Source organism: Neltuma alba, unplaced genomic scaffold, assembly GCF_004799145.2.
Source record: "Neltuma alba isolate B1F8T4 unplaced genomic scaffold, ASM479914v2 tig00006867_pilon, whole genome shotgun sequence".
Lineage (NCBI taxonomy): Eukaryota > Viridiplantae > Streptophyta > Magnoliopsida > Fabales > Fabaceae > Neltuma > Neltuma alba.
Window position 1 is genome coordinate 1 of NW_021634604.1, and position 23,949 is coordinate 23,949.

At 37.7% G+C, this 23,949-nt stretch overlaps 4 protein-coding genes across 10 annotated transcripts; 2 read left to right on the forward strand and 2 right to left on the reverse strand.

The window, feature by feature from the left end:
- Window positions 1-1,940: 1,940 nt before the first annotated feature.
- On the reverse strand, window positions 1,941-5,993 carry LOC114751339 (probable serine/threonine-protein kinase PBL9). Of its 6 annotated transcripts, none has more exons than XM_028940023.1 (9): window positions 5,608-5,993; window positions 5,003-5,517; window positions 4,444-4,654; window positions 4,141-4,349; window positions 3,551-3,677; window positions 3,216-3,287; window positions 2,814-3,000; window positions 2,580-2,712; window positions 1,941-2,466 (listed from the first exon to the last, which is right to left on the reverse strand). In XM_028940023.1, exons 3-9 carry the CDS (start codon window positions 4,589-4,591, stop codon window positions 2,203-2,205), a joined length of 1,140 nt encoding a protein of 379 aa, XP_028795856.1. In that variant the 5' UTR covers window positions 4,592-4,654; window positions 5,003-5,517; window positions 5,608-5,993; the 3' UTR covers window positions 1,941-2,202. The 6 variants fall into 6 exon arrangements, with proteins under 6 accessions (XP_028795856.1, XP_028795855.1, XP_028795853.1 ...); XM_028940022.1 differs by having other exon boundaries at window positions 5,596-5,993; XM_028940020.1 differs by having other exon boundaries at window positions 5,003-5,197; window positions 5,426-5,993.
- A 4,008-nt stretch (window positions 5,994-10,001) lies between these two features.
- LOC114751343 (chalcone synthase) lies at window positions 10,002-17,390 on the reverse strand. 2 transcript variants are annotated; one of them, XM_028940027.1, is made up of 3 exons: window positions 17,385-17,390; window positions 11,366-11,543; window positions 10,002-11,267 (listed from the first exon to the last, which is right to left on the reverse strand). In XM_028940027.1, the coding sequence occupies exons 2-3, from the start codon at window positions 11,541-11,543 to the stop codon at window positions 10,276-10,278; spliced, it is 1,170 nt and encodes a 389-aa protein (XP_028795860.1). In that variant the 5' UTR covers window positions 17,385-17,390; the 3' UTR covers window positions 10,002-10,275. The 2 variants fall into 2 exon arrangements, with proteins under 2 accessions (XP_028795860.1, XP_028795861.1); XM_028940028.1 differs by lacking the exon at window positions 17,385-17,390 and adding an exon at window positions 13,549-13,552.
- Window positions 17,391-17,992: 602 nt separating this feature from the next.
- On the forward strand, window positions 17,993-19,803 carry LOC114751341 (calcium-binding mitochondrial carrier protein SCaMC-1-like). The gene is made up of 4 exons (XM_028940025.1): window positions 17,993-18,398; window positions 18,534-19,325; window positions 19,415-19,505; window positions 19,611-19,803. Exons 1-4 carry the CDS (start codon window positions 17,993-17,995, stop codon window positions 19,801-19,803), a joined length of 1,482 nt encoding a protein of 493 aa, XP_028795858.1.
- A 1,031-nt stretch (window positions 19,804-20,834) lies between these two features.
- On the forward strand, window positions 20,835-22,112 carry LOC114751345 (40S ribosomal protein S27-2). The gene is made up of 4 exons (XM_028940030.1): window positions 20,835-20,940; window positions 21,302-21,403; window positions 21,595-21,623; window positions 21,713-22,112. Exons 1-4 carry the CDS (start codon window positions 20,938-20,940, stop codon window positions 21,837-21,839), a joined length of 261 nt encoding a protein of 86 aa, XP_028795863.1. The 5' UTR covers window positions 20,835-20,937; the 3' UTR covers window positions 21,840-22,112.
- Window positions 22,113-23,949: the final 1,837 nt, after the last annotated feature.

The window sequence follows — 23,949 nt, forward strand, 5'->3', positions numbered from 1 at the left end:
AATCAGGGTCAAATACTTGTGACTCAATTACACATCGGATCTGCTTGAAGGAACTTCCCAGTACGGTGCGATTGAATTCGAGAGACACATTTGGGGTGGGCGACGAAGTGTGGGCTCCGTCGAATACCCTGACAGTCAGATTCAGTGAGACGTTAATTCAAAGGCCATTTTCACGAAGAGTAAACAATTCGAAATATTTGTTTCGAAGGGTATAATTGTGTGTAGTGTGATCCTATAATCGAAATAGATACCCTAAATCCGAAAGCTGAGAGCTGCAGCCAAGAAAGGAAGAAGTTGAGTTACCCTGGAGAGGAGCAGGGGGAATAGGGCCCGAAGCAGACGCTGAAGATGACGTCAATGATCCGAAGGAGAGACATTGCACCATTCTTCGCGTTCCCAATCTTCCCCCACGCTTCTGCTTCGGTCTTCGTGGCGTCCCAGAAAGCAGAGAGACAAAGCGCGACGGCTATGAGTTCATTGAGATATCCTTAGAGGGTGTTGCCATATAACCAAACCATGGTTTGGAGAATAGCTTCTGGAGAATAGATCTGAGGAAAATAGATTTTGAAAATAGATTTTGTGAAAAAGTGATTCTGAGAAGTGAGAGTGTTTGGATAGTTATTACCAGAAACACTTTTTACATGTACAAATTACTAAAAAAGGCATAAGTTAATATGATAATTACAGAAAAAAATATTTTATGATATATTTTAATTTGAAGGAATAAAATTGTTAATAATATATTTTTTATTAACATAATTAATAATACATAAGATAATATAATTAATAAATAATTAATATGTTTATAAAAAAAATAAGATACAAGATTAAATATATTTATAAAAAAATATGTTTATAAAAAAAAACAACAAAATACATATCCTATAGGCTCTCACACTTCCTTTTTTTTTCCAAAAGCCAAAATTTTTTGCTTTTCCCAAACCATGGTTTGGTTTTTTAAGGATGTTTGGGTGATTTTTTCCCAAACCATGGTTTGGGTTATCACCCAAACACCCCTTAGTGTATTCAAGAAAAGATAATCACAAAAGTATAAATCCATGTCAAATTTCCTTCTGAATCTATTCTTCCTAAAAGCGTATACAAAAAGCAATCTAAAACATGATAAACCCCTTTTAATTATTCTTTCTAAGAGCTAAATTCATAAGCTCATTATGCTTTTCACCCCTACATTATTAAAAAATATTAAATTCACAGGCAGAACAGCTTAGAAAGTCGTTAGTTTTAGTTCAATTTTTCACTTTTCAAACCGGAGCACAACATGTTAGAGACCCGTTTCAAATGGCTTAGCCTACAAGCAACTTTCTGGGAAGCAGCTCGTAAGCAGTTTATCTTCCGTACAAAATATGCAGCACTAAACAACCCACAACAAGACAAGAATCCAGGATCATACCTCAAGGCATCGTCAATGAAAACGCCACCCTCCCTTCTAATTTATAAGCTGAACCCCACTTCGCTTCTTACGTTTTAGCCGATGTGGGACATCATAACAGGTATTCCACTTGCTGTGACCGTGTGCCAATGCATCAACGCCACTACTCCAAGTACACACTTCCTGGCCACCATCTAACCAATTGCATAGTGTTGTCAGAGTCCTCGTCCATTCCCAAAGAAAATGAACCCAAATCAAAGTCTTGTGATGATGCCCATAACGTGATGTTTTGTCTCTCCCCTGTTACTTTGTCGAGTCCTCTAAGGATCATGTTAATATATAGATTTCATCATGGTGAGATCTCCTGTTGTTAACACATTTAATCTCGCAGCCAATTGCATTGATCATTGTCCACAACCTACGCCGTTATTCCTTTAACTCGGACTGGATCAAATTTAAGATCTTTCGTAAGTGCTCCCGGAAGTAGAGCAAGCATTGATGGAATGGAAATTAATGTAGGATAGGAATATCAGAAACTCATAAACACACATAGCCACACCAACCCAATCATCACTCTCATATTAACAACAAATAATGGTTTACAAGATTTCTCATACATCTTTATGGTAAAAAAATGAATAAAATAAATTGTTCACTGGCTCATGGAAAGAGGAGGAAATGACAGCTGCTCTTTGTACACTTATCAAGCGGCTTTACAGATTCTCTGGTATCCATCGGGAGAAGAATAAGAAAGCAAGATATAATCACAAATGTATACTGACAATTTGGACGCCGACAATGCTTCTTTCTCTTTACCTTGTCGCTTTGAATAACTGGCTTCCAAGGGTCACAGTTGGGGTGCCTTCGCCCATCATAGTTGTCAAGTTCATTTCCTTCTCAAGAATCCGTTCAAGTTCCATTACGACATAACTCATGGAAGGTCTTCTCTCACTTGAAGGGCTCAAACATCGAGCTACCAGCAAGATAAACTCTTCCATGCCTTCCGCTGTGAAACTGCTCCCCAATCTCTGATCAATGATGTTAGACATAATGCGATGGTCTTCATTGACTTGCACCTTCATTAGAGGAAAAAAGTAATAAATACATGTCGAACACCAAATAGTTGCCAGTTTTTCTGGTGAACTTCAACAAGTCCTGAGAAATGGCTGGATTAGACATGACCACATACCCATTCAACTAGATTCTGATTAGAATCTGAGGTTGGAGATTCTGTTGCTTCCTTCCCACTTAATAGCTCCAACAAAAATACCCCAAAACTGTATACATCACTCCTTTCAGAAAATCGTCTGAACTCTCTAACCCTGCATAAGAATATGGCACGCAAGTCAAGAGAAGTGTACAGTTACAGGTACAACTACAATGGACGCATATCAGTAATGTGCATCATTCTCAGAGTTATTACTCGGGTGCAAGGAATATCTCATCTGCTGCAACTTGAGAAGATGGACCTGCAATATCAGCTCTTCCCAGGAAATTACGAAGTCCAGCGTCTGCAACCTTAGCAATGAAATTTTCATCGACAAGAACATTGGCTGTCTTGAAATTCTTGTGCACCAAACGGGGGCTCAAGGAATGAATATAAGCCAAACCTGCTTAGGAAAAGATGAATGAGCTTTTTGTAAATCGCGGACCAGTGCCTCAGACCCTTTATGCATAAATAAGGGATTACCAAGAAACTGAAAGTTTTAAGGTGGCTTACGAAAGAACTTGTGGGGTCCATTCAGATACTGGGATATTTTATCTAAAAAGAAGAAAACTGATACCAGGAAAGCCACAAATGCTCACTGATTTTGCAGAGGATCACCTGTAGCTGCACCTAGAGCTATTGAAAGTCTAAGCTTGAATTCTAGCTTCTCTTTCGATTGTTGACCAGCACCTGCAGAGAGAAATAGAATGGATATGCATAACTCTAAGAACGAATGGTGCGTTAAGCTAAAAGGAGGGAAGAAGAATCTTTTATGACATGCAACACGAACAAAGTTATAGCTTGGCATGCACGTCGCATGAAACGCAGGCTAAGAGAAAACCAATTTTCGTGCTATTGAGTGCAGATAAAATCCATAACTTGTGGAGGCAAATATATAAATATATATATGAAGTGTGATTAACAAGGAGTACAGTGACTGCATAGAAATTTACCATACAAGTGACTAGAGACGCTCCCATTAGGCACATATTCGTATATAAGAAACTGCAGATTTTGTTCCTGGCAGTAGCCCAATAGAGTTACAAGATTCCGATGATGAATGGATGAGAGGTAACGAGCCTGAAGTCAAACTCAGTCCTATTAGATCAAAGCCGAAAAAAATGAACAAATACGAGATGCCATAAATTTGAACCCTGAAACTAGATCCAAATAGCGAATCCGTTCCAAGTCAAAACTGAGGTGAGAGTGGCTGGTCAAGAACAATAAATGATAAATCCCACTGCAGTTGGCTGGACTTTGTGGTGAGATAGAAATACTGATTGCTTACATTGTATCCATGAGAAAGAAGAAAGATACGATTAGAATGAGTTGATGGGTAAAGAAAATTTTAGCATTCCAAACCAACTATAAGGTAAGCGGGGAACAACTCAATCAAGAAACTCGCAACCAATCATCCCTATTCCCCAGAGAATATCATCATGAAGAGTTCTAGTTATTAGCAAGACAAATCGCTTCCCTTGAATTATATTATATCACAGTGTCTTATAAAACCAAGTTTTGGAGACAGAGAACTGATAACTACCTCATCAACAAATTCCTGGCTTGGAAATCCCTGCCGCTTTTTGATGGCCACAAGCATACCATCATGAAGTAAGCCTTTGTAGACCTCCCCAAACTTCCCTTCTCCGATCAAATTTTTGTCACTGAAATTCTTTGTAGCCTGAGATAGTTCTTCCATCTCAAACCGCCTAGTATCCCGCAAAGTCAACTCAATCCCACCATGTCTTCCCACTGTGTTAAATGGAAGAATACAAGAATGGGTTTGTTGTTCATACCACTAGTATCCCTTAAGAAAACTGGCATGCATGTTTCAGACAGAAGTTACCTTGGGAAGGATCAGAGGACCCGGTCTCTGAAGTCCTTGAGACACTCCTCCTGCGAGATAGGCAGAAGCATATGAGTGCTATAACTATCCCTACCAATGCCACGGCCCCTGCAGCTCCTCCTACTATCGCTGCAAGAGACCCTGACATCGGGTATGGCAATCACTTCACTCTGTGCTTTACAGTATTAATAGCAAGTATTATACATAGAACCTGAAATCCAGAGAATAGCAGAAAATCAAAAAGAGCGGACCCGCATTGAATGTTGGACCAATGCAAAAGATATTAATGAAGTGCAGGACACATGCAGCGAGTAATCCACAATCAAACTTGAAAGAAGAAAATCAATTATGCTGGAAAAAGTTGGAATGTAATGAATCGGCTGCAAGCCATTATAAGAATGAAGACCGGTTTCAAGCTATAAGATTGAAAAATAACACACTTGGAACAAGGCGCACGGATCTCAACCAAATGCATGTTTGTTTCTAATAATTGGATCTTGCAAAATGGCATTATATCTGCGTATAGTTGAAATTAGAAGGTGAGGCGAAGTGGAATTACAGATATAACAGAGGTGGAATTTCTGTCAAATCTGCAGAGCTGTATCTCCAGGTAAATGATAGCGTGGGATCTCAGACAGCCTGAGCTTCATTTACCAATGACAATCCGAATGAAACTCCATCGTCATTTATTGCCAAAATCGAGATTCACCCACATTCCCCCCAAATGAGCCAGTTATCTATACTTGACATAAACCTAACAATCAAAACAAGATATTCAGTAATTGAACTCAGGAAATAAATACAGAAAGAGAAACTGGGGGCATCAAAAGCGACCACAAAGCCCTTTAGATGAAGACTGAGTTTTGACGTTCCAGTTGATGATACAAGAGAACGCCCTGAATAGCGAGGTCCAATTCAATAGGCCTTCTCAATGTCGTTAAGACTGTAAGTAACAAAAACCCAGAACGAGGAGAAGAAGCACCTCTCTATCTCCGTTGTCCTTTAACTGAATTAATTAGAATACTCTCTGAGGGTATCATCGTTGGATACAAACAATGCCGACAGAAAGTGACCCTGCGCCGACAAACACTTTCGAGTTTATTACTACTTCCTCTACCAAACCATCCAATTCAGCAAATGATCAGCATATACATGTAAACCCACAAATACAGAAGGGACCCTTTTGATTGATTCTCCTTGATGCTTCCAGCCGAGCTAAAATCAAATCGAAGCCGAGATGATTGAAGCAGAAGAAGAAAGAATAGAAGACGGAGATATGAAGTGGACAGAGAGAGAGAGAGAGAGAAAGAGGACTAAGCGACAGAGAGAGAGAGAGAGAAATTGATTTATTCACATTTAGTTTGAATATATTTGTAGGCTGTAAAGTGGCATATTTGTTGTCTGATACGCAGGATGAATTGGTTTATTTTCTGTGTCGTGTACAGGGCATCTTGGCTGTAACAGATTCACAGAGAAGAAAGAGAGTGAGAGAAGAAGAAGAGAAGGGGGTGGGTGGTGAGAAAGAAGACCCGCTCAATACAAGTGTAAAATCCGAGGGATGAAACAAAGAACTTACTTACAGAAGAAGATGAAATTAAACAAAGGAAAGAGTATCGAAGGGGTGAGAAATGGAGCAGAGTGTGAAGAGAAAGAGAGACTCATAGCTGAATGGCATGTTGCTTGTGGGGTTGTTGTGCCCCACCAGCCAGCTATGTTGACGTTGCTCCTACTGGCCATTTTAATAAGTAACTTCTGCTAATTTAACCAGACAACTGAATAAATATATTACAACAAAGCAAGGGAATAATGTAACGGCAACTTCTACGTCTCTCTCTCTCTCTCTCTCTCTCTGTTTTTTTTTTTGGTATAATACAGCGTTCTCTTTTTTATTTTTTCCTATTTCTCACACCTACACTTCGGATTCTTTGACATTTTTTTAATAATTTATTTGTCGCACAATTATTATCCTCTGTGGTGCGGTGACCATGATTACCCCGATGATTGCATCAAACTCTGGAAACTCCCCCAAACGGTAACAGTTAGAGCTGTTTCATCACTGTAACATCTTTTCTCTTGTTCTGTGCTTTTTTTTTTCCTCCATAAAAAATAACCTCAGCTGTTAAAAAACTGTTCATAACTTCCGACCGAATACCACATGATAAAACTACAGTAAAAATAACAACAACAATAATGATGATGATGGTGACAAAGCTGGAGACACCAAAGAAGCGACCGTGTGGAAAAAACTGGAAAGTCTACGATGCTATGCCTATTTCCATCCCCCTCGTGCCTAGCTCTTTCATCAATGCAACGGAAGTCTTTTGTTTTGTCTCTTTCTACTGCCAAAAGTGAAGAGAGCGTGAAAAAGTAGAAGAAAGAAGCTTGTGGGTTTCCACGAACAGCAACGGAGACAGAAAACGCCATGATATGATTGATTCTGATCTGAAGATCCTTATTTCTCAGGCCTTGTAAGAAACGATTACTATATAGAAGGGCATTAATATTAATAATGCAGTAAGAAGCATGTCTGTTTAATCACAAATAATGTGAAGCTCCAAGAGTTATTGAGGCTCAGTAATTAATTCGATGCCCCCTCATTCTATTTTGAGTTAAAGGTTGGTGTCTCCAGAAGTGGCGCCAGTGTCCTTGCGGAGGCGTTCATGAATGAATTTATGCTATTCTCTCTGGTCGATACTGAGAATCACTGGGCTTTGTTTCCATTCTGAACCCACACTGCTCACCTAACGGCGAAACAAAGTCATCATGCACGTTGTTCTTTGGTTTGAGACAGTAAATAAAACGGACAATATGTCAATAACCCCACGAGAAACGAAGATCACAACGTCACTGTGGGTTGTAGACCACCATGCTGTTCTGTCGTCTCTGACATCTATTGCCTTCCTTTTTCTCTTCGCCTTTTGGCAGCTTCTTCTTCTCACTGCACAAACATGTGTCTGCTTCTGCACTTCCCAGAAAGGCCTACAGATGAATATTTAGAGAGTCATTGGGCGGATTGAGGAGGAGGATCGTTGTTTGAGTGCAAAGTTAATATTTAAACCGAAATGAAGGGATTTGGTGGTATTTGAAAGCCAATGATTTGTCGCTGCTCACGTGAACACAGGACTTGCGAGTATAAATATCTCTTTCAAACGGGTGGGAGCCATATCAGCGTCACTTTAAGATTAATTAATCCTACCAAATTTTCAGTGCATTTCTTGATGTTCCATCTAACTTCTAACACGTTATCTAGCTTATCTCTGCTCTCAGACTTCAACTTGCTTATACTTTTCCCCGCTTTGGTTATCAATCTCCTACCTATCCCTGTATTTGGATAGAGAGAAGAGTCAGGGGAAAGAAAAACAGAAAAACCACGTGAGAAGACGAAAGCGAAAATGAATTCGAAAGACTGGAACAAAAAGGAGCAAAACGCTAACGGGCTGCTCATTACCTCCTAACATGGTGAATGGTTTGAGGCGAAGATAAAAATGGTTATAGCTGTATGGGACTTGCTAATCCAATAGGATTGGATATATGTTTATATTTAATGTCCGACAGCATCTTAAATATAATTGTTTCTAATAAAAGGTATCTCTTGTAAAAAAAATGATATTGGATGTGAATTCTTTGGGCACGGGCTGCCTTTTTTCCCATTGAATGCAAATTCAGTTCCGTACTTGCACAGTCTTCTGCTAAGTGTATATTGGGCCTCATTACCTAAAAAAATGATCATTGGGCCTAAAGGGTGTTCAGTGGAATAAACCCTGGCCCCGTTGGACCGATTGGTCACCGTTGTTGTGGCCCGTATTTCCAAGGAAACAGACAATGTGTTTTTGGAGCAACCTAAACACGCTATCATCATTATCGGCTTTCCCACGGCCCAGTTTTTTGGTAAATCCGACTTTTCCGTGTGCCCATTCCAAACTGAAAATAAAATTCAATTCTAATGTAATTATTTGTATTCCACCTACAAGGTTGGGTCTAGTAGAAGGAACTAATATCTCATAACGTAGCGAATTAAGATTCGAATTGGATTACCTTTAATAGGAAGATACCTATGCTTTAGCAAAAAAAAAAAAGAATATATTTGTATTCCTCAGTGGTTAGTATCTCATCTGTTCATCTTATTTCTTTTTTTTTTTAGGGCGATATGTGTCTTATTTCTAACTGTACATCATATTTCAAATTTTAAAATATAATTACTCTCTTACTGTCCTAAATATAACCAAAATTATCATAATCCTAAGAAGCGAATTCATTTTATCAACAAAATTCATAATTAACTTTGCAAATGATCCTTATTGATTGCACATATTAAGAGAGCTTTAATCAAGAGTAATCTCGATACATTTTTTTATAAATAATAAATTTAACTAATTTTTTTTATATTTACAAATTATTATATAACGCTTATATCAAAGAACAGAATTAGTATTCTTTATTTTCACTGGTATTTTTATCAGATGAAGAGCGTTAAACAAAGATAGCTATGAGTTAACACAGCGTTAGTGGAGGGCAGAACTGAACAAATTATTAGTTATAAATAGTGGGAACTGAATGTAAAAACAAAGAAAAAGTGTGTTACGCAAACCAGTGTTTGGTACAACTATAAATTCACGAGGACACCGGATTTTCAAAAGACGAGAGACTTCAGAGTTCAGATCAGCAATTCAAATTTGCTGGCAAGTGAGCTACGCATGCGTCCATGCCTCACCCTCCCTCTCCCTCACCTAGACAGGACTTTATATTTTAAACTTTTTTAAACGAATTTTAATCGGTAATTGATTTCACAGGAGACGATAGATAAACACAATTAAAAAAAAATATCACTTAAGTTTCAAAATTTTAAATCAGAAATTACTATAAAAACATACTTTTAATTATATTTTAAGTATAATCAATTCTTATTAAAGTTTATAAAACATGACTAATTTGTAATTTTAAAATTCGAGTAGCATTTTTTTTTTTGGGATTTTCGCATGCAATAAACTTGTTTCAATATTCTCATGAGATTTTTCCTAGAAAAAAAAATCAATCTATTAATTTTATTTAAAATCATAAATGATTGATCAGCTTTATGTTTTTTCAGAAATACCGTATAACTATTGAGTATAATTTTAGAAGATGTCACTCTAATCTCAATTTTTTATGCTTGAACCTGTGATCAGGCTAGCTCGAGTCTAGTCCTAATACACAAAAGACGAGTATGCCCCTGGTAATTAAGCGGGGACAAGTGGCATAAATAAATTAAATACAGCATTAATAAGTGTTCTGAATGGGGAGGGGATTACCAAAACAAGGAGAGGTAATAATTGAGAGGAGCAATGGGATAAGACCACATTTTTAATTCAAAAGTCAAAACATTAAAACTAAAAGCTTATAAGTTACTTCACTTTAAAACATTTATAAGTTCGACTTCACCCAAACTCAAGTTTAACGTGTCATAAAACTAATAATTTAATTAACAAAAATTGAAATTTTAGATGTTGAAAAAATTATTAAACATTAATGTGTTAAGTTCGGTCCAGAGAAAAATATCATATAAGTTAATAACATTAAAATTAGAAGACTGAAAAAGATAAAAGTGCGCCTTTCATCAAAATCAAGCGAAAGATTACACTCGGCTTGCAAATTGGGTTCACAGCATTATCACAGGATCGTACCTACCAAGTAACTGATCTCGCGTGAATCCGATGATACTGTACTGACAAACATTTGAAATAGTAAATGCACTGTAATAGTCGACCTTTCCATGTCCTTATTTCAGCTTCTGCCTCCCCTTCGGACAAACATAAATTTCTGAGTTCTCATGATCAGCGTCCCCTCGTAATTCCATTACACGGGAACACTGTGCAACACCACTGTCTCCACCGTCAGACCCGGCCCGAACCCGAACAAGACCCCCCACTCCAACCCTTCTCCGGTGGTGGCCTTGCCTCCATTCATCGACCTTTTCCTCACCTCGTCCAATATGAATACAACACACGCGCTTGACATGTTCCCGTACTCGCTCAGAATGTGCCTGGTCGCTGCGAGCTTCTCTTCTTTCAGCCCCAGCTTGGCCTCCACCTGATCCAGAATCGCCGGGCCACCAGGGTGGGCGATCCAGAAGATGGAATTCCAGTCGTTGATGCCAATGGGATTAAACGCCTCCACCAAGCTCTTTTCAATGTTCTTCGAGATAATTCCGGGAACGTCCTTCAGCAAGTGGAACGTGAGACCCACTTCCCGCAGGTGCCCATCGATGGCTCCGTCGGAATCGGGCAAGATGGTCTGTGCCGCAGACACCAGCTCGAAGATCGGGCGCTCGATGGATGTGTCGGGATCGGCACCGATGATCATGGCTGCAGCGCCGTCCCCGAAGAGGGCCTGGCCCACAAGGGAGTCGAGGTGAGTGTCGGAGGGCCCACGGAAGGTGACGGCGGTGATCTCAGAGCAGACAACGAGAACACGGGCGCCCTTGTTGTTCTCGGCGAGGTCCTTGGCGAGCCGGAGCACGGTGCCTCCGGCGAAGCAGCCTTGCTGGTACATCATGAGTCGCTTGACAGAGGGTCTGAGGCCGAGGAGCTTGGTGAGCTGATAATCGGCGCCGGGCATGTCCACCCCAGAAGTGGTACAGAAAACGAGGTGGGTAATCTTGGACTTGGGTTGACCCCACTCCTTGATGGCCTTGACGGCCGCTTCTTTGCCGAGCTTAGGGACCTCAACCACCACCATGTCCTGACGAGCGTCCAAAGACGGAGCCATGTAAGCGCACATGTTGGGGTTCTCCTTCAACAGCTCCTCCGTCACGTGCATGTACCGTTTCTTTATCATAGATTTTTCACCTGAAATCACACAAGTTACAGTTCAACAAGACGTTCCATGAAATAAAGAATCAGGTGAAAGAAAAGGAGACAAATGCGTGTATATGCAATATACGTACACATGCGCTTGAACTTCTCTTTGAGATCGGTCATGTGCTCGCTCTGAGTGATGCGGAAGTAGTAGTCGGGGTAGTCAGCTTGGAGGACACAGTTAGAGGGGGTGGCGGTGCCGAAGGCGAGGATGGTGGCGGGGCCACGGGAACGCTGGGCGTTGCGGATCTCTTCGACAGTGACCATCTTGGAAATTTATGGAAGATGAAGAAGAAGAGGGAGGAAGTGGGAAGGTCCTGGGTTTGTGGAGTAGCAAGTGAGGCGAGATGGGGAAGGAGTGAGCAGGGTTTAAATACGAGAGTGGAATGAGGGAGGGGTAGGTAGAAGGGACGGGCAGCTGAGTGTCCACGTGGTTTGATAAACGCTGCGGTAGATGTCATTCTCTTGGTAGCACTACCACACACACACATTTCTAACACGTGAAGACTCAATAGCCGTTCCACCAAAACTGTTCAAATTGACAGTAAGCCCCGTCTAATTATACTTACTATTATTGGCTCTTTCACTTTTATAATTTAAACCTTTGATTAACATTTAGCGGAGACTAGTATTAAAAAAAAAAAATTTAGCAGAGACAGCTGTGCTTCATACCATACTGGTTTGCCGAAAGAATTAACTGTCTTTTTTTAAGCAGAAAAGGCCGCAAATTAAAAATCTATGTGAAAGTATAGAAATGCGTGCTCTGCCTCCCAATATTCTGAAGATACAGTAATAATTTTATTGTTATCACTGTAAAACATACAGAAAGAATTACAATCAAGTATTACTAAAAAAAAATATTAAAAGTACTTAATAATAACACGACTTGTGACAAGTTCGTAGAATAAAAAATAATAACTTTCAAAACTTGTTTTGTAATTTTTTTAATTTTGTTAGGATTTTATTATAATTTTCTCAAATATATATGAGTCTCTCTCTACTGTGGGACCAGAAGGAAAACGTTGCACAGGATGATGAGTTTGGTCGTGACTTTTCGCGATCAGTCTGTTTGGGAGATCAGGTGGCTGCATTTCGGAAAGAAGAACGTGTCTACCAACTTCTTTCTCCCCTCTTCCCTCGCTTAATCTCTTTATTATTAGGTTAATTTTTAATTGTTGAGATTTAAAACCGAGTAAAATTATTATTATAATATTAAGTATAAAAAAATTTACCATGTTAAAACACTTATCTCAAATTTTAACAGTATAAATTTATTGATTTACTTTTTATTATTTAATATTTTAATAATATTCTTATAAAATACTCCTCTGATCTTATTTATAAGGCAGAGAGAGAAGTTTTTTTTGTTGTATTTATAAGACAATGAGAGTAATTTTTTGTATGAATGTATAATTTTACTTTTCATTTATTATTATTTTGACTTTATTTACATATGATATGATGTATATTAAATAGGAATAAAATTAAAAAATTATTAAATTTTAATATTTTTTTATTTTACGTGAAATATATTGAAAATAATTTATAAATAGAAAATAGATCTCAACTGCTAAAATTTGACTTAAAGGTCAAAAAAATAGGTGGAGAGAAAAGTTTGGGAATTCATTAGATTCCTCACCTGTGACAATACGGTACGTAGCAAAAGCCACGCCCCTAGGCCTCGCTCCATTAATGGAAATTAATTAGGGAAAATCCTAATTAAATCCTACTGAAATACTTAAAATTAAATTGAAACCTACACTTTTAACAAATTCTTAATTAGGATATAAGACCTAATTAGGAATTGCTGAATATTATTTAGTAACTATAATGTCCCTCTTTAGTTAAAAATGAAAATTGATTATTTTATCCCTCTAAAGTGGTTCATCATCTCTTATTATTAATATCTAGACAAAAAAAATATAAATAATTTTTTAATGTTTGAAATTTTGTAATATAACTAAAATCTTCAAAATATTTTCATAAAACATTTCAAATTATAATATATGTAATCTTTAAATTAATATTTTTAATATTTTTTTCTTTTCAGGTTGTAAATATTTATTTTAAAATTTTAAAATATTTTAATCATAATAAAAATTTAATATTAAATCGTAATCATTTACATTTTCAGTTGGATCCAACATTGTTTAAATAAATAAAACTAACGTAAATTACAGGAACTGAAAATAAAAAATATTTATAATTTTACTTATATTTGTAATTTAACATGTTTTATTAAAATATTTTTAATAGTATAAGTTATATATACAAATTTCAAACACTGTAAAATTACTTATATGTTTTTTGGTCTAAAAAAAATCATAAGAGATGAGGAATTACTCGGGAGAGGTATATTAATCAAGTTTTCTTTTTAATTAAAGAAGGACATTTTGGTGATTTAACAACATTCAAAAATCTCTAATTAGGTCTCATGGCCTAATTAGAAATTTACTAAAAGTATAGGCCTAAATCTGAATTTAAGTATTTTGACTGGATTTAATTGGGATTCTCCCAATTAATTAATTGTTGATGCGATGATATTGGAAGAAGGCAGAAACCAGAATTTAGGCGGTCAGGTCTGGTGGTTGGACACCAGGATTGTGGCAAGTAAAGGTAAAACCACCTCAAACTGCAAGATGCGGTTTAAGCGGCTCATTATTATCACCATTCCCATTTTTCTTTCTGCTCTTTTTTTCCCAAAAAAAAATTATAATTATAATAACGTTGATGCGGTCTTTTTTTCATTAACTGAGAAATTTGCTGTGCGATTTAAATGTATAATGATCGCTACGGACTCCCCAGAACGCTGCCGAGTTATATGTCTACTCCTCTAATCTTATTTACAAGTTACTTTCAATATATTTCATACAAACAAAAAAAACCTTAAATTTTATTAACTCTTATTTAAAATTTAACAATTTTTTAACTTTATTTCTATTTAATATACATTATATTTCATGCAAATAAAATTAACACAACAATAAATAAAAAATAAAATTGTGTATTTATATAAAAAATTTCTCCTACTGTCATAAAAATATAGTTAAAAAATATCTTCTTTCTTTACTTCATAAATAGGGCAAAAAACAGGGACCAGGGGAGTGTATATTTTAAAACCCCGGAGTACATTAATGCTGTTCTTGACCAAGTGTTCGACGTTGCCTTGACCGACTCATTCCAAATTGATGACAAGGAGTTGGGTTGTTATTTATTTAGAAGACGAACAAATAAAGGCATTCTAATACATCCAAAATAATAATTCTGTCTTTGACGAAGTCTAAATATATTAAATAAAAAAAATTAGGTTAAATTTTTTATACTTAGTATGTCAAGTTCTCCTAAAAAAACTTAATCTAGGGATTATTCTTATATTATAAAAAAGACTCAAAATACGTTATGAGCAGTCAAAATGGGCATAATGTTTGCAATAATACATATGAAAGTGGACTTGAAACGGTACGTACGGCTTGGTTCAGGAAATGCCTGCTGTTAGAACTAAGCACGCATGCCTAGTCATGTTGTTTAAATTGTCTTGGAATTAAACAGACTTAATTTTGCAAGTTGTGACTTGTTTTGCTCCACAACAATGTATCCCATGAGCACAATCAGATTATATTTACTTTTTGACGGGAAACAAGTGTCTCAGCGTCCCGCAAAGGAAATCATCAGAACTGCCGACAGGTATTTTTAGCGTATCAGCGGCTGATAAATTTAAGCGTATACTCATATACCAAAGCCACGTTTAGGACAAGTTTTGATTGGCAAAAAAGGGGTTAATCACAAAATCAGTTTTAGTACTCATCACTTTGATGATCACTTTAAGATCGTCAGATCTGAATCATCTATATCTGATTTGAACTGTCTATATTTAAAATTTTTAATTAATTATTTTTAAATAATTTTTGGAAAACATAATAATTAAGATACTATCTTTATTTTGGATTATATATATATTAAAATAATCATTTTAAACAAATAAAATTAGAAAAAAGGAATTAAATCTGTAGGATCCAAGTGAAATTAGAAGGTCTAGATTCAATAAACTTGCAATGCTCACCGTTACGATAAACAGCGAAACTGGATCCTTCCATTTTGATGTCAATTAATTGAACAACGACACAATTGGCCAAACAGAAAACCCACCGCGCCATGCTTCAATTAATGCAAATAGCTGAGCACTGAGCTCGTCCCATCATCAACACACTAACTAAAGTCACGAGCTCATGTTGGTTAGCCTCACAAAAGACAGAGGTGAACAGAACTTGCTCCTTACTAGTATAATGAGAGGAAGGGGAGGGGAATAATTTTAATGAAGGGAAAGAGAGAAGAGATTTAGAAAAAAAAAAGAGAGGGGAGGAAAAAATATTTTAATATGGATAATTTTGTTCTTATTTTGTTTAAGATATGGGTATAATAGTCACAACATGACAAAATATGGATATAATGGTCACAACATAGTAAAATATTACCATTTCCCTCCAAATCTTCTTAATTTTCGAGGGGAGATTGAGGAGAAGAGGGGAAGGGAAATTTTTAAAAATTTTCCCTCAAAAATTTTCCCTTCCCCTCTTAAAATTTGTGTGTTACTAAACAAGAAAAAATGATTAAAATCCCTCTCCTTCCCTCTTTCCCACCCAAATCACTCATACCAAACACACCCTAAATCTCTTAACAACTGTAAAGGGAATTTAAAAGCGTGAGCAGAGTGAGTGTAAATAAATATTCACCTTCCTCACTCCCATTCTCTCTTTATTATCCTCTCCAGTTCAGTTATGGTCTCGCAGTTACCACTGTGTGTATACATGCCCCGCAAGCCACACGGCCACGACCCATTATGGTCTCTTCGAGGTTATTAGAACCCCCTGTACGCTGTTGTGGGGGGCATCAAATTCCTCTTGACCTATATAAATTAAACAACCGCCTCTCTATATATAAATACACGTATACTATACAGATATGATTTCGTGTTCAACATCCAAATACGATCAATTTGTATATTTTGATGGCATTTAATTTAGTTTAATGAATTGAGTGTTCTCAAAATTTCCCTGTAGTACTTCTGTGATCATTAAATCACATAATTTTTGCGTGCATGCGTAGACGTGGGGTACGTGCAGGAGCAGCCAAGGCTGAAACATGCAAAGCAGATGAGACAGAGAGTTTGAATCGTAGCCGACAAAAGCACGCAGCTTTGTGGTTAATTATGCAGTATATAAAGAAAGCCTCTTTGGATGTGGTTGTATGAATGTAAATTGGAAACAAGAGCAGAGAAAAATGAGTGGGAAAGCGAAGCAAGTGACGAGGATGGCGGTGGTTGTGGCGATATTGACGGTGGCGCAGTTAGCGACAACCAGCCACGGCCAAGACGTGGCCATGTGCCTTCGGGCCTGCGGCACCTCTGTTGTGTCCTGCTTCACTAATTGCTTCCTTAACAGAAAGAATTTTATGCCCTGCTCTGCTAGGTGTAGCCAGGACAATTTCAACTGTATGAGGGCCTGCACTAATGCTTTCATTGTCGTCCCTCCGAATTCCTTCACTTACCCACCAACCCCTTGATTCCCTTCTTCATCCTCCTCACTTTATGGTATTCCCTTTCAATAATCAATCGTTGTACTAAAATGTGGATATATCTTCCTCTGCTATATTTTATATTCTAATTCATGCCTTCTTGATCAGAGAGAGGCTTCTGTTACTGCCCACCTAATTAGTGTGGGTTATGATTGTTAAGGAATTATCTATTGATATTAAACTGTTTATTCAAGCTCTCAACTTAATGAAAGAGGTGCTTCCGTAAGCTTATTGAACTATGCCATGGTCAGGGAGCTCAGTCCTGTATTCAGAAGCTTCTTCTTCTTCTTCTTCGATTTTTTCTTTGGCGGTGGATATTTTATGGGAATGATCTCATCTCTGCCCGCTACTACGAGGACGTTGATGAATATACGTACCTGCACGTAATTAAAAGAAGAAAATATCCGTAAAAAAGCAACCTTACATTTTGCACCTTTCTCTCACTCTTCAAATCAAATCACTACCATCAAATTCTCTCATTTTTTACTATATTGATATTTCGTTTAACCATTTCCCAACAATTCTCTGACGAGGAACAGATTTTCCAAGCCATTGGATTTTGCCGGCGTTCCCCGCCGCTCCCCCCTCATCGCCGCCGTCTATTTTCTGAACTCTAATCACATTCGCTCATTTTTATGCGAACGCACGGTGGCGCAACCATCTCTGTGAAACCTTGTTTCCTTCCTACGCTAAAGGTATATCTTCTATTTCCCGCCTTTTTGCTGCTTTGCGCCTTCTTTCCGCGGTCCGCAGTTCACGCTGCCCTTGTTTCTTTAGGCCTTTTGTCTGAATCGTATGACCTCCTTGAGGCTAAATTCTTTCAAATTCTGGAACCCGACGCTCTTGATTCATCATGCTATTTAACGGTGGCTATAAGGTTCTAAAATGCTTGAAGAAAAGCCAATTGTGTTTCTTCAATTATGCTTTATCATTGCATTTCCATTGCCTTTGAACGGGAACCTGACTATTTAAGCGTGGAATGAGAAGAGTTTCCTTTCGGTTACTTGTTAACCACATTTGTGTTCATTGTCATTTTCAGCGTCGAACTTGAATCTGGGGAATACGATATGATCAGCGTGTCATAGAGAAATGATCCTTTAAGTTGCAGGAAACGAATGTGTCATATATACTAGCTTAGAGTTTCGATGAAGAACGATAAAGAATCCAGATCAAAATGCAACAACCCTGTAAAGAAACCACGACGAGTGACAATCGACGATGTTCTGCGAGCATCCCAAGAGACGAAGGAAGAGAGGGAACAAAGGATCCGTAGTCTATTCAGTTTCTTTGATAAGGAAAATTCTGGTATCATAGATTATGCCCAGATTGAAGCCGGTCTCTCTGCGCTTCCCATACCGCCAGAATATAAGCATGCCAGGGATTTCTTAAAAGCTTGTGATGCCAACAAAGACGGACTAGTTGATTATAAAGACTTCAAGAAGTATGTAGATAACAAGGAGATTGAGCTTTACCGCATATTTCAAGCCATTGATGTTGAACATGATGGATGCATTATGCCACAAGAGCTCTGCAAGGCACTGGTAAAGGCAGGTATATATACCAGTCCACAGCCCTCTGTCATCTGCTAAAAATGTTAAATTTATGCCTTCCCACCTTACAAGTGGTTGTGAAGTATTGCTAGTTTGTGCAAAGTGCCTATTTTTAGTCCCTGTCTCTCTGTTGTAGGGATTCAGATTGATGAAGAGGAAGTTGCCCTTTTTATGGAGCATGTTGACAAGGATAATAATGGGGTTATAACATTTGAAAAATGGAGGGATTTTCTTCTGCTTTACCCGAAAGAGGTCACTATTGAGAATATTTACCGTTATTTAGAGCGTGCGTGCCTTGTTGATATTGGGGAACAAACTGTTAGTCCTGCAGGAATCAGTGGAAACATCCATGCAGGTAAATATTTGCTTGCTGGAGGATTGGCAGGGGCAGCATCACGCACAGCAACCGCACCACTTGATCGTTTAAAGATCATATTGCAAATACAAACCACACGAGCTCATATAATGCCTGCACTTAAAAATATATGGAAACGAGAGGGTTTCCTTGGGTTTTTCCGAGGCAATGGCTTGAATGTCCTCAAGGTGGCTCCTGAGAGTGCTATAAGATTTTACACTTATGAGACCCTAAAGACTTGGATTGTGAATTATAAAGGAGATGGACCAAACTCTGATATTGGGACTGTAGGGCACGTGCTGGCTGGTGGGATGGCTGGTGGGATAGCTCAAACTGCTATATATCCAATGGATCTTATCAAAACACGAGTACAAACCTATGCTTATCGTCAAGGCGCAAGAATTCCTCGTCTTGAAACCCTCTCTAGAGATATATGGGTTCACGAAGGACCTCGTGCATTCTATAGAGGCCTGGTTCCTTCTTTTCTTGGGATTATTCCTTATGCTGGCATAGATATAGCTGCGTATGAGGCTCTCAAAGATATGTCCAAGAAGTATATTCTTCGTGATGGAGGTGTGTGTGTGTGTGTATTAAACTCCTTTGGCTCTGCTAAGATATTCCTTTAGCTAGTATATGTGTTGAAACTCTCATTTCTGCTGCAGAACCTGGTCCTCTTGTACAACTGGGTTGTGGGACAGTGTCGGGAGCCCTTGGAGCAACATGTGTGTATCCATTGCAGGTCGTTAGAACAAGGTAAACTTTGGCTTATAAGGTGGCTGGTCTGTTTCTTTGGTAGCTTATACGTTTGATTTGTTTTGACCCCTATATCGATAAGCCACATATGTGTGTTGCTTTCAGAATGCAAGCTCAACGCTCCAATACTAGGACAGCTTATAATGGAATGACAGAAGTGTTCAAGAGAACTTTTGAGCACGAAGGGTTTAGAGGATTCTACAAAGGGATATTTCCTAACCTTCTCAAAGTCATTCCATCGGCAAGCATTACCTATGTGCTTTACGAAACCGTCAAAAAGGGTTTGAAATTAGAGTGAAATTTTTACTGCTTCGTTTGTGCATTTGTTTGACCAAGTTGGCTGCCGGCACGAGAAAACTATATATCGACGACGGTCTAGCAGCAAATACAGCAATGGCAACGGTGAAGTCGACGGCGGCGAGAACAAAATTGATTGGTTCTGGCATGGTGATTAATTACACTAATGTGGGGGGTTTGAAATCATTCAATAGATTTTTACTGGGTATTTGGGTGATATAGAGGAAATACTGGAATATCCGATTTTGTAGTGTTTAGCAATCATATGCCTATTAGCGATTTAGTGGCAAAAGAAAAAAAAACCATATATGAATTGCATTTAATTATTTTAACATAATTCTTATTTCGTAAGTTATTTGTTTCTTTATCGTTGAGTTCCTAGCAGTTTTTTGAGTCTGTCGTAATTTTATTCTGAGTTGGTTGGTTTTTAGCTGATAACAGAATAACATTGTACAAGATTCTTTTTATTTTGCGTGGAAATATATCTCAGAAGAGATACTTTAATTTCCCCCAAGATAAATTATCACGCATTTGTAATTCTTTAATTTTTCATCTGCAATCCTTGTATTCGGTTGATATTTCTACAATATCATCCAATAATCTGATTACAACTTTTTCAAATAATAACGACCATTATTATCCGCATAACGTGAAATTTGCTCATCTTTTTTAATTTTTATCCGTGACACTTCATTATCATTGCAATTGATTATTATTCAACAAAACATCTATTTAAGCAGTATATAAAATGAAATTATTTTGAGATTTCCTTCTTTTTTTTTTGTCATCAAAGAATTTTGACTAAAAGCTCCGATTTTTTTTTTTTGGGGCACAAGCTTAAAAATAAAAGCGGCAGAGTTTGTTTCAGAGAATTAAATGACAGAAAAAGGACAATTTTGCAGGCCCACTTGAAAGGCCCGCAAAATAAGAATGAAAAATAAATGGTCGCAAGTGGATTCTCCCACCGACCTGTTGCAAATATTAAACCGCCTTTGGGCCGAGGTCCATATCATCCTCTTATAAGCAAAAACCGCTTTCTTCGATTGGTCTTTTTCTCCCGCCGCTCAGCCAGTCTTCTCCTCTTCAAAAGCTAGGGTTTTTGTTTGAGCTTTCCTGTTCTTCGACTTTCCACAAGATGGTGAGTGCTATCTAACATCATAACAGATCTATGGTTCTTTTTCCTCAATTTTCTGCGTTCATATTCTTCTTCTGTTCGGTTTTGTATTGATTCTCTTTTCTGCGTTCATAATTATGTGAAAAACAGTGCCAAACAAACAATCTTTTATCTGGGTTTTTTTCTTGGGTGGTTTTGCGGGTTATCTGTTGGAAGTTTTTGGTTCATATCATGCGATGTCATTTTACTTTTTTTCTCTTTAAATTATGTGCAGTATATTTTGCAGACTGGATGGAATAATGGGACTTGACAAATTTTGTAATGATGAATTTGCTTATTCAGTTTCCTAATTAATTCGATCATTGTCCGCTGATTTGGTGTGTAGGTTCTTTCAAATGATATTGATCTGTTAAACCCCCCGGCTGAGCTGGAGAAGAGAAAACACAAGCTCAAGCGTCTTGTCCAGTCTCCAAACTCCTTCTTCATGGTATTGAACTCTCCTTTTTAAACTCTAATTTCGTCTTCGTTGCTGGTTGCTCATGGTTTTGCATTATACAAAATGGAAATTTCCTCCGATGCATTTTATCTGTCAGTATTTTTTTCTAGGTTTTTTTTGGTGTCCTGATCAGTTAATTTTTTGGCTTGATCTCTGATGGCCTTGCTGGATTTGTTTTGCAGGATGTGAAGTGTCAGGGTTGCTTCAACATGTAAGTTGTAATCTTTTGTTTGTTTCTGACTGTGATATATAAATTGCATTGATATTTGATTTGACTATGGATTTTTAATTTGGATGCAGAACCACTGTTTTCAGCCACTCTCAGACTGTTGTAGTATGTGGCAACTGCCAAACTGTCTTGTGCCAGCCCACAGGTGGGCGGGCGAGGCTAACAGAGGGCTGCTCTTTTAGGAAGAAGGGAGACTAAATCGCTCTTCATGTTTTGTTTAGTTATCATCGGAGTTTTTCACTTGTTAGTGTTAAGATGGGATCAACCTTTTTTGTCTTTGATTAAGTTATAATAGTGATTTAGATTCGAAGACTTTCAACTGTTCCCGAGACTTAGAATACCACCTAGTTTTCAATTTTGCTCCATATGAATTGTGTATGGTTTTGTTGGATAATTATTTTCCTTTGAATGGTATAAATTATTGTTTGAATTGTCTGTTTTCTAAATATGGTATCCTTGTGTTCAGTTGTAGTGTTAATGCTTTAAGTCTTCAGATTCCTATTGTCACATGGTACTGCTTCTCAACAACGTTGACATAAAATGCCGACCTTGACAGGTGTTTTCTTTAAACGTCAGTGTTTCAGCAATTGTGGCATGCTTTTTGGAACCGCCTGGTGTGGTGCCTTTTTTTTTATGTACGTCTTGTGTTTGTCAAGCTTATTTACCTAGACCTATATAGTCGCCCAGTATCTGTTATCTCTGTCATCAGTCAGATCATTCGGTTGTGTAACTCCTTTCATTCCTTTGATATTTAATTATTATTTGTCAGTCTTGTTGCTTTGATGTAAATCCTTTAGTTACATCATGCATTCACGGGAAAATGTCTGGATGACTTTGTAAGGTTGCAAATCATGTACTGGTGGCAGACGTTTCTGGGATATCAGTCGATTGTACTTTAGGTCTGTACAGGAGATGGCAGATTCTACCAATTATACTGGTTTTATCTCGTCTTAGAGATGATCCAGAACATGGATTTGTTTTCTCTTTCTGGGTTGGGTGAGGTTTGAGGAATCTGAATTATTTTGGATTTTATTCATTTGGTGCTTGTCTTTTGCCGGTGGTAAATGAGCCAGATTGAACAGATCTTTGCGTGCAGATTATAACAAGGCAGGGTAAAGCTAACCTGTTGATCTGTCAGGATTCTAGTCTAGTAAATCAATATTCGAAATCTACTAGTGCCGTAGTTCATTTATTTTCCCTTCAACGGACAGAAACGCCGAGGTTGGTGATGACAATACCAAGTGATTCAGTGGACTCCCCTTTTTTTTTTTGGTTTATATTTCCTAATCCATCCCTCTGTAGTTTTGTCCTTATTTTGGATAGGGAGATTAGGGAATTTTACAGGTTCGATATTCGTTTTTTGGGGCCAAAATCTGAGCTTACAGAGCGCTATGGTTTTCAGTGGATTTTGTAACCCAAATGATGTGAAATTGTTCTCTGCTGGGGATGATGCATGATAGAGGGCGCATTAAGCAAAAGAGAACAATTGTGAAAGGTCATTGTCTAATGAACCCTAGGGATCGAATTTGGGTGAACTAAATCGTGTTTATAGTTAATATTTTCTTGGTAGTTTTTAACTTCAGTTAGATACAAAATTTAAAATAAAAATTATCTTTAAACTGTCCCGGAAAAATTATCATCTGCAAGTTACAAACTAAACCTCAAATTTAAATTTTTTAGATTTAGTTTGAACATCACAGTGCGCGGAATTTGAGAGGGGTGTTAGGGGTAGAAGGCGTTGATTTTATGGGGGAATCTCTTAAGTTTGAGCTTGTAGTTATGGACAATTTAATTTATTATTACTTTTGTGACCTTATTTAGTGATTGGGTTGTTGACAGAGCACGATGGTATCGTGTGATTCATGTAGCCGACCCCACGTAGTGGGATAAGACTTGTTTGTTTGTTTGTGAGTGACCTTATTTAGTCTAGTCTGTTACACCTTCATCAACTTTGAGGTAGTGCTTTATCCTGCATTTCAGGGGAAGGTAATTCTGTAATTTTCCGTTATTCCCGATTGATTGGAAGTTCGTGAATGGACAGGGAAGATTAGAAGTTGGAAACTCATGACTAGCATTCGACTCTTTAGAATCCTCTACTTAGTGGCCCAGAAAGAAAGAACAGAAAAGTGCACCAGCGAAGTGAACTGAAGAATATTTGTTGGCCTGCTGCATTGAGAATAACACCACATGAATCTGTGAATTCTTCCAAAGTCACGCTAACTGAACAGCAGCTAATGCCAGCTACCGCAAAGTGGAAACCCATGAACCTAAACCCTAATAACACGTTTGGTTGGTTTACAAGGATTAC

Excerpts from the sequence above, each read along its gene's own strand:
- LOC114751339 (XM_028940023.1), bottom strand. The coding sequence starts at position 4,591 with ATGTCAGGGTCTCTTGCAGCGATAGTAGGAGGAGCTGCAGGGGCCGTG. Across the intron at positions 3,001-3,215 it reads AGCTCTAGGTGCAGCTACAG|GTTTGGCTTATATTCATTCC; the intron begins GTGATCCTCTGC and ends TTTCCTAAGCAG. Across the intron at positions 2,713-2,813 it reads GAGATATTCCTTGCACCCGA|GGTTAGAGAGTTCAGACGAT; the intron begins GTAATAACTCTG and ends ATTCTTATGCAG.
- LOC114751343 (XM_028940027.1), bottom strand. The coding sequence starts at position 11,543 with ATGGTCACTGTCGAAGAGATCCGCAACGCCCAGCGTTCCCGTGGCCCC. Across the intron at positions 11,268-11,365 it reads AGAGAAGTTCAAGCGCATGT|GTGAAAAATCTATGATAAAG; the intron begins GTACGTATATTG and ends GTGTGATTTCAG.
- LOC114751341 (XM_028940025.1), top strand. The coding sequence starts at position 17,993 with ATGAAGAACGATAAAGAATCCAGATCAAAATGCAACAACCCTGTAAAG. Across the intron at positions 18,399-18,533 it reads CAAGGCACTGGTAAAGGCAG|GGATTCAGATTGATGAAGAG; the intron begins GTATATATACCA and ends TCTCTGTTGTAG. Across the intron at positions 19,506-19,610 it reads TTGCAGGTCGTTAGAACAAG|AATGCAAGCTCAACGCTCCA; the intron begins GTAAACTTTGGC and ends TGTTGCTTTCAG.
- LOC114751345 (XM_028940030.1), top strand. Across the intron at positions 21,404-21,594 it reads CTCCAAACTCCTTCTTCATG|GATGTGAAGTGTCAGGGTTG; the intron begins GTATTGAACTCT and ends TTTGTTTTGCAG. Across the intron at positions 21,624-21,712 it reads TGTCAGGGTTGCTTCAACAT|AACCACTGTTTTCAGCCACT; the intron begins GTAAGTTGTAAT and ends ATTTGGATGCAG.